Source organism: Octopus bimaculoides, chromosome 11 (genome assembly GCF_001194135.2).
Source record: "Octopus bimaculoides isolate UCB-OBI-ISO-001 chromosome 11, ASM119413v2, whole genome shotgun sequence".
NCBI classification, from domain to species: Eukaryota; Metazoa; Mollusca; class Cephalopoda; order Octopoda; family Octopodidae; genus Octopus; species Octopus bimaculoides.
Window position 1 is genome coordinate 67,533,609 of NC_068991.1, and position 9,303 is coordinate 67,542,911.

Below are 9,303 nucleotides of genomic sequence, written 5' to 3' on the forward strand. Positions count from 1 at the left end.
TATATATATATATATATATATATATATATGTGTGTGTGTGTGTATAATAGACATAATGATTTAATCTTATACATTACAAGTCAAAATTCAACAGACATATCTGGCTTACCCCTCATATTTACACCACTCATCTCCTTCTGGATGCTGGTCAGAGACACCAGCTCGACACACAAGCTGTCCTTCTTTGGTAAGGCCCCAGATTACTTGATTCAGACATGCTAGTTGGATGAGGTTATATTCACAGGGTATTTTCTGACTGCGGTATGCTGGTCGCTCTCTTGAAAGCTTTTTATGCACAGCTATCTCTCCATTTACCTTGATATACCTGTGTGTTGAAGAAAATAAATAAAATCGTGTCTTAACAGTAGATAGGTTTTGGGACTTCATCATTTTCATTTCAGCCTAGCATTATTATTATTAATACTATTAAAAAGTATTATTATTATTATTGTTACTAATGGTAATAACAATGTTGTTGGCACTCCGTCGTTTACGACGTCGAGGGTTCCAGTTGATCCGATCAACGGAACAGCCTGCTCGTGAAATTAACGTGCAAGTGGCCGAGCACTCCACAGACACGTGTACCCTTAACGTAGTTCTCGGGGATATTCAGTGTGACACAGTGTGACAAGGCTGACCCTTTGAAACACAGGTACAACAGAAACAGGAAGTAAGAGTGAGAGAAAGTTGTGGTGAAAGAGTACAGCAGGGTTTGCCACCATCCCCTGCCGGAGCCTCGTGGAGCTTTAGGTGTTTTCGCTCAATAAACACTCACAACACCCGGTCTGGGAATCGAAACCGTGATCCTATGACTGCGAGTCCGCTGCCCTAACCACTGGGCCATTGCACCTCCACCCGTAATAACAATGATGATGATGAAATAGGTGAAGGCACAGATGTGTGGTCAAGAAACTTGTTTCACAACCACATGGTTTCAGGTTTAGTTCCACTGCTTTGCATCTTAGGCAAGTGCCATCAACTATAGCTCCAGCCTGTGGGGATCTTGCAGAGGGAAACTAAAAGAAGCCCATTGTATACATATATACGTGTATATGTGTGTGAATGTGCATGAACATTTTATATTCCCTGCTTGTTACCATTTAAGTGAAGCACTGCTGATATGGGCAGTCCTTATTGACATTATAATCAATTGCTCTGCACCTTCAAAGACCTGTGGCATAAAAAATAAATCCTTTACTTGAAAGTGTGGTACAGGTTGGGGACAACATGAGCACCTATTAGTAAAACCTTGCCTCAAATAACTCTCTGTCCAAAGTAGTATGGAAAATAAAATGCTAAACAAATAAAATATTTATGATGAGAAAGAACAACAGTGCAGAACAATCTATGATGTTACCCAAACTAAAATCTGTCCCAACTCCACTGAGCCAATATGTATTGAAGGGAGACAACTTACCATCCACAGTCATTGTCGACAGCAATATAGGCTACGTCTCGGATGGCTTCCACCTGTTTTTTACCCTCGGGCTTTCGTGCACTCACTCCTATGGCCACGTACACTGTGTTTTGGTAGAGGCGCCAAAATATATTGCCAGAGCGTGAAACAGCAATCTGATGGGCGTACAAGTCAACTTTATGCCAGGCTCCTGACATCGAATCTGTTTGTCGATAGAAGAGGTTTTCACTTCTGTCGTCCATCATAAAAAAAAAAGGAGAAAAAATAAAGAGAGAAAATAAATGGAAACATTCAAATACTCAGTGATTTTAGTGTGATAAATGTTGTTGTTTGAGCTTAGGTCATACCTTGAAGGTGGTGTCCCAGCATAGCCGTAGTCCAGCAAGTGGGAATCAGTGGAAAAATAAAATATGTGATGTAAGTCATCATCATCATCATCATCGTCGTTTAACGTCCGCTTTCCATGCTAGCATGGGTTGGACGATTTGACTGAGGACTGGTGAACCAGATGGCTACACCAGGCTCCAATCTGATTTGGCAGAGTTTCTACAGCTGGATGCCCTTCCTAACGCCAATCACTCCAAGAGTGTAGTGGGTGCTTTTACATGCTACTGGCACGAAAGCCAGTCAGGAAGTTCTGGCAATGGCCACACTCAAAATGGTGTATTTTACGTGCCACCTGCAAAGGAGCCAGTCCAGCGGTACTGGCAACGAACTCGCTCGAATGTCTTTTCATGTGCCAGGAGGGCGACGTTGGTAACGATCACGCTCAAATGGTGCTATTTACGTGCCCCTGGCACGGAACCCAGTGTTGAGGATTTTTACAGAGATAATATTATAGTGGCATCATGATGACGATGATGATGATAGTATGGAAGTTAGAATGAAGGGATGTTAGTATTGGAGGCTTTTATAGTGGCAGTAATAGTGTAGTAATCAAAATAAGGAAAATATGTTAGTGTTGGAAACTGTTAAAATGTGATGTATTCAACACTAAGTTGGTTATTGTTTTCTTTCAATTTTTTTTTAGGATAGGATGTTGTTTTAACAGGCTGAAGGAGCCAGTGGAGACTCCAGTATGGACAATGATGGTGATGATGATGATGATATCTTTCTGACACACTGTCCTTTAATCATTGATAGTTTTACCAAGAAAAAGAAGAAAACCCATTAAATAATGGTTTGATGAGGTGGTCATTAGAAGCTTGACCCTTGCAAGCAAAACATAGTTGTATGCAGACGAAACTAGTTTCACAGCCATACAACAATCATGTTATTCTGTTAGAAACACTGGAATGAATCTTGGTGGCAAATTGGCAGGATTGTTAGCGAGTTGAATAACAGGTTTTTTTTCTGGTCTTTATTGAGTTCAAGTCTTGCCGAGGACAACTTTGCTTTTTTTTTTTTTCCTTCAAGGTTGATAAAGTACCAGTCGGGTAATGGAGAAGGGAGAGTGTCATTTCGTTTTTCTCCTCCTCTCTTTCTTTCTCAGTCTGTCTCTCAGAATTAAATACAAATGACAAAATGGTATCATATAAAAACATCTGAATCAAAGCATAGATCTGGAAATATAATAACGACTGTGTTGGAATAAAGAACTAAACTTGCTACTGGCTGATTTAGCAACAAATCTAATATAGTTTTTTTTTTCCAAGAAAAAGGGAATTAAGCATTGAAAGAAGGGGGAGGGGAAGGAGTAACATGCTGTACACCTTTGTCCGAATGGGGTTGCTTAGCTGCCCTCCACAGACATAATAAAAAGGCATTAGAAAATCTCTCCCACTCTCTCTCTCTCTCTCTCTCACACACACACACACAAACCCTATGACAAGCACCATGTGCTTGATATGGAAGCTATTAAGGGTTGTTTGTTGATCCTGAAGTGGCAAAGAAGGGCTTGGAATCAATTAGATGAGATTTTGAAGAAGGAAAAATTCAATTTGACAATAGAGAAACTAATTTTCTTGTGGTGAAACAGCAATATAAATAAATCAAAAATGAAAGCAGTGAAGAATGTCGTTACCTGTCTGTGTACCAAATGTGTGAATGAGTTGCAGATAAACTGTGGATATTTTCTGGAACACTCCACACCAACCAACTGTTAACTAACTTTGGTAGAAGAATTTGCTTTGGTAACACTTCATTTTTCCTGTCTTTTTCTTGCTCTTCAAGTTTGGAGAGATTTTTGGAATTTGTGAAAGCAGAACTTGATTTGTTATCAGTATTGGAAAGATGCGTGACACCATTATTAGAAGGCTGTAGAGGAGATTCTAGAAAGCTAACAGAAGATGAAGATCGATACATTCTATAAAAGTCTTCTTCAGTTGTAGAATCTGTACTCTCTGACCTGTGCAATGGCGGTTTAGATGAAGTTTCACGGGTCAGCTGTTGTGGCAAAGGATTAACATCGGTTGAAAGATTGGCAGGTCTTGGACAGTGATTAGGAGAGTCAAAGTCATAACGAGCTGTTTCGTTAGTGTCATTGCTTTCCGTGTAATACGAAACATTTTCCCCATTTTCTAACGTCATGTTACCTGTACTGTCGACAATTTTTTCTAAAGGTGACAAAGCCTTATCAGCAACAGTGCAGACATGCAGAGAGTTATTGCATTCAGGTTGCTCACTTTCTGATGCATTCTCTGTAGACAGTTGCGGAGAGGATGCACTTTTTATGGGTTCATTGCGTTTTGAGAACGGATCACCTACTTTGTGATCCTCAGATACTTTATTACTTCCAGTCGACAAATTGACAGGAGTTTCACCCAAGGGACTGGAATCGGAATCAGAAGTCAAGTCCTGGACAAAAATCTTTGTGGTGTTCTCCTGAATACCTTTATTGCCTTCATCATTGTCTATTTGAACTGTGTTGTGAGGTAAACTCTGAGTTTTTTCAGCAGAACTATTAAGTTCTGCTTTCAACGATGTATTATCACTAGCAATGTCGGTTCTGATTGGTTCAGACTTGACAACCTTAGTTTCTTTAAATTTCAACAGTGTATCGTCAGTTTCTTTCTCAACAGACCTACAACAGGTGATTACAGGGAGAGATGGAGGTATTAGGTTCTCGTCTGAATCAGTAACATTTTCTGGATTCTCTGGAGATGTGGCAGAAGAATTGTCAGTCGAAGACAGAGACTGGCAGCTTCCTGGAGAAGTTGCAGTTAGAACAAGTTGGTCACTGAGATTTAGTGATGCCTCAAAAGAATTATTAGTCAGGGTTTTGTGTTGAAGGTTCGAAGAAGAAGCCTTGATGTTATCACAGACACTATTTGGGGTGGCGGATATTTCAAGGCTGTCCACAGAACAAGTATCTGAAAGCTGGGAGGTAGTTTCAATACAGCTGAAGCGTTTTTTGGATTTAATACCTGAAAAACAATAATAAAAGTAATAATAACACGAAGTATAGTAACATACATAACACAGTAATTTTCCAAACTGTAGAGGTGAAACATTTTTCACACAGGCGTGGCTGTGTGGTAAGTAGCTTGTATACCAACCACATGGTTGCACCTTGGGCAAGTGTCTTCTACTATAGCTTCGAGCCGACCAAAGCCTTGTGAGTGGATTTGGTAGACGGAAACTGAAAGAAGCTCGTCGTATATGTGTATATATATATATATATATACATATGTGTGTGTGTGTGTGTGTGTGTGTGTGTGTGTGTGTGTGTTTGTGTCTCTGAGTTTGTTCCCACATCGCTTGACAACCGATGCTGGTGTGTTTACATCCTCCGTAACTTAGCAGTTCGGCAAAAGAGACCGACAGAATAAGTACTAGGCTTACAAAGAATAAGTCCTGGGGTCGATTTGCTCGACTAAAGGCGGTGCTCCAGCATGGCCGCAGTCACAAATGACTGAAACAAGTAAAAGAGTATGCAAGAGGCAGGGAACTCCACAAACGTGTGTACCCTTAACGTAGTTATCAGGGAGATTCAGCACGATGACACAGAATATGACAAAACTGGTAGAATGCATTTTTGTCAGCTGAGTGGACTGGAGCAATGTAAAATGAAGTGAGTTGCTCAAGGACACAATGCCTTGCTGGAAACTGAACTCACCACCTTATGAGTGTGAGCCAAACACCTTAACCACTATGTCATGTGCCTTCACAGACATACACCTACTACTAAATTAACACCATAATACCATCACCATTAATACTTCTTCATCACCACCATCCCAGCTAGCTCCTAACATAACTCCTTCCAATACTGTTCCACCACCACAACCATACCACTGTCAACAGTTACCCACCAACAACACATCACACCACTGTTAAGACGGCCAATGCTTCCCTACCACCGCCACCACCACCACCACCGCCGCCACTACCACCACCAACTCTACCACCGCCATACCAGTGAACATTTTCCCCACCATCATACCACCACTGTTATCACTTCCCCACCAACATACCACCATCATACCATTGTTAACACTTCCCCACTACCACCACAACCACTGCCAACATTTTCCCCACCACCATACCACTGCTAATGCTTTCCTGCCACTGTTCCCACCACCACAACCACTGTCAACACTTACCCACTACCACCCTCAATATTTCTCCACTCCACCACCATACCACTGTCAGTACTTCCCCACCGACAAACACACCAACACCATTACCACCAGTCAACACCCCCATCCCATCCTATCTCCATCACCACCACACCAACACTTCCAATTCCAATAAATACTTAAAGAACTCTTAAACGGTCTACCTACCGGAACCATGTTTCTTCTTCTTCGTCTTACTCTTGAAAACGATCTCATTGTCGTCATAATTGGACATGTCAATCCTGTCAACGAAGCTGCGTCTCACCAACATTTTGGAGTTCTTTCGCTCTGAGTGCGACACTGGCTCAGCAGCAGAATCACCTTTGTCTTCCGACATGGCATCGGCACCGATTAGTTCAGTAGCTGCAATACCTGTGCAGATTTCCTCAGTTGCCGTGTGAGGATCAAAACCGGAATCATTGTCAATAGCTTGGGAAAACAATTCAAGTTGGATAATGTCATCGGAGGGGAGGGTTATTAATGGTGGCAACACAGTCCGAGGAGACTTACTGAGAGACTCCTTGCTGGTGTCTGATTTGCCTCTTTTCTCGGTTGGTTGGAACATGGATTTTGCAAAGTCTAGAGAAGTTCTTTGTGAGCTGTTGCTGTCACTCGAACGGTTTAGATCATCTTGCGAGGATAAAGAACGCGTTCGGCTACGAGCTTCTTTGGGAAACTGAAATTCAGAGCTTTTAGGCTCGGAAGATTTCCTTGAATAAGCTGACGGTGAATACTTAGATTCTTTCGGTCGAATGATTCCGAAAATATTGGCTGGAAGGAAATGGATTGGAGAATTGGATCTGTTGCGATATTCGTCCTCGTTCTTGGATGCGTTGGCTGCAGTGATGTTGACGGTCAGTCCGACTGTAAATACAGGAAATAATATGTGAGTATGTCCAAGAATAACTGTCATTTAACAGGAATATAACACAGTTACATACAGAAACAACATATAAAATATATTAATACAATAGTTGCAATATGTATAGGTGCTGGCGTAGCTGTGTAGTAAGAAATTTTGCTTCCCAACCACATGGTTTTAGGCTCAGTCCCACTGCGTGGCACCTTGGGCAAGTGTCTTCTACCATAACCTTGGGCTGACCAAAATAGCCTGTTGTGTGTGTATGTGTATTACTGTCTCCTTGCTTTGACATAATGTGATAGCTGTGAGTGTCACTGTCACACAAGCAGTGTCCTTTTGTTTCCAATCTTCCATGAAAACATGTACAGTCATGCTGAAATATTACCTTACTTGGAAACAGGTGAGGGTTGGCAACAGGAAGGGCACTAGGATGTAGGAAATCTGCCTCAATAAATTCCATCCAACTCATGCAAGCATGGAAAAGTGGATGTTAAAATGATGATGATTATGATGTAAAAAGACACAATCACTGGAAGAATTAAAGAACATACCAACATTATGATAATTTCAAAGAGAAGATCCACTCACTCTACTTTGTTTATAATGTCCAAAAATTTCAATTGACTGAGCTTATTGGAATTATCTCCCTCAATTGTTTACTAATTGCTTGAATAGTCCCATTTAATTAGAGTTTTTAACCCACTGTGTATGCATTTAGTATCCAAATGTTCCCTTCAGGTACTTTCCCTCAGTCACAGTCATAATTGTAACTTTATAGTAACAATATGTCATGTGATCACATGACTGACCAGGCTATCAGATGTTGTTACACATCGCTGGTCACAATGCACATTTTAGCCTTCAAATGATGCCCCCCCCCCATCGCTGGCTAGGTGAGCAAGCCAACATTCATCACTGGTCAAAAGGGGGACTGGAGCAAACATCAAATGAAACATCTTGCTCAAGAACACAACACATAGATCCAGAAATACTGTAAAATATTGTTCTTTCTTCCATGCCGCTGTCAACATGAATGGAGGGTCTACAAGTTCTCTCTCTCTCTCATGCATTCTACACATTTAATAATCTCTCATAATAGCACTTTGCTGCCTCACTCTTTTCAATGTCACTAAGAGTAAGTATACCATTATCACCTTATATATATTTCTTCCTGATAATCACTCCTGCAGGACACTTCACACCTCTAATCCTCACATCACAGGACATGTCCAAACCTTTTAACTTTCTGTCTCTCCCTCTGCTACATATAACTGAGATTCAGGTTTCTTTTTGGCTGTTTGGTACCTTTTGTTGCTGTCCACTTTCTTCCAGATCTTCCAAGCCTGTCTCTTTACTGTTATGGCACTGTTTTACAACATTGCTCAACCACTATGCCACCTTGCATTCAGCTGGGACTTAGTACCAACCACAGATATGGTTTACAGCTCTCAGTAAATTATCCTAGAAAAACTGCCAGTTTTACTCCATCTTATATGTTTCTATCTCCTCTTCCCTATTGTCATAAACATCAGTTAATACATTCTAGCATAGACAACAAACATTGAGTGATGATGATGATACATATATGTATTTTGAATAATCTGTAAAAACATGTCTGGCCATGGGGAAATATTACGTTGCTTGGAAACAGGTAAAAGTTGGCAACAGAAGGGCAGTTAGCTATAGAAAATCTGCCTTAATGAAACTCCATCTGAGCCATGCAAGCATGGAAAAGTGGAAGTTAAAATGATGATGATGATGACAGTTATATATATATATATATAACAGTCTCTCATTAGATGATGTATGAGGGTTCAACAATTTCTTACCGAACAACCAGACAGATGATCTGTTTATAGTGATCAAATGTTTATGTAGACATAAGCTCACTTCCTCTATCAAAACGATATTACCTGTACAGGTGCAACTGGGTACCACATGTCAAATGTCAAAATAATCACAGAGCAATGTGAAAAGAAGTGCTTTGCTCAAGAACACAACACAACGCCCAGTCTGGGAATTGAACCCACGATCTTGCAATTATGAGTGCAACATCCTAACCACTAAGCTATGTGCCTTCACTATATATATATATATATATATATTTATATGCTTTATTTAAATAAAGCATATTACTCTACCTCTGGTATTTGAGTACTCTTTTTTCCACATCCCTCTCAGAGGGACACAAGCACCTACACACACCTATACACACACGGCAGTAACTTCCGCCTACCAAATTCAATCACAAAGCTTCTGTCAGCCCTGGGGCTATAGCAGAAGACACTTGCCCAAGGTGCCACGCGGTGGGACTGAACCTGAAACCATGTAGCTGGGAAGCAAGCTTCCTAACCACACAGCCATGGCTGCACCTACAAAAATGTATATACATATGCGCAGCGCTATTCGTGTGGCAAGCTTTCTACAGCCGAATGCCAATATATATATATATATATATATATATA

General features: G+C 40.8%; 1 protein-coding gene across 1 annotated transcript in view; it reads right to left on the bottom strand.

Moving 5' to 3' along the window:
• LOC106873891 (tectonin beta-propeller repeat-containing protein 2) overlaps positions 1–9,303 on the bottom strand; it is a 54,450-nt gene that overhangs the window by 17,273 nt on the left and 27,874 nt on the right. Inside the window, exons 6-9 of the mRNA XM_014921416.2 lie at positions 6,145–6,840; positions 3,441–4,782; positions 1,418–1,648; positions 110–325 (exon numbers count right to left, since the gene is read on the bottom strand). Coding sequence (XP_014776902.1) covers positions 110–325; positions 1,418–1,648; positions 3,441–4,782; positions 6,145–6,840 — 2,485 coding nt within the window. The remainder of the gene's footprint in view (positions 1–109; positions 326–1,417; positions 1,649–3,440; positions 4,783–6,144; positions 6,841–9,303) is intronic.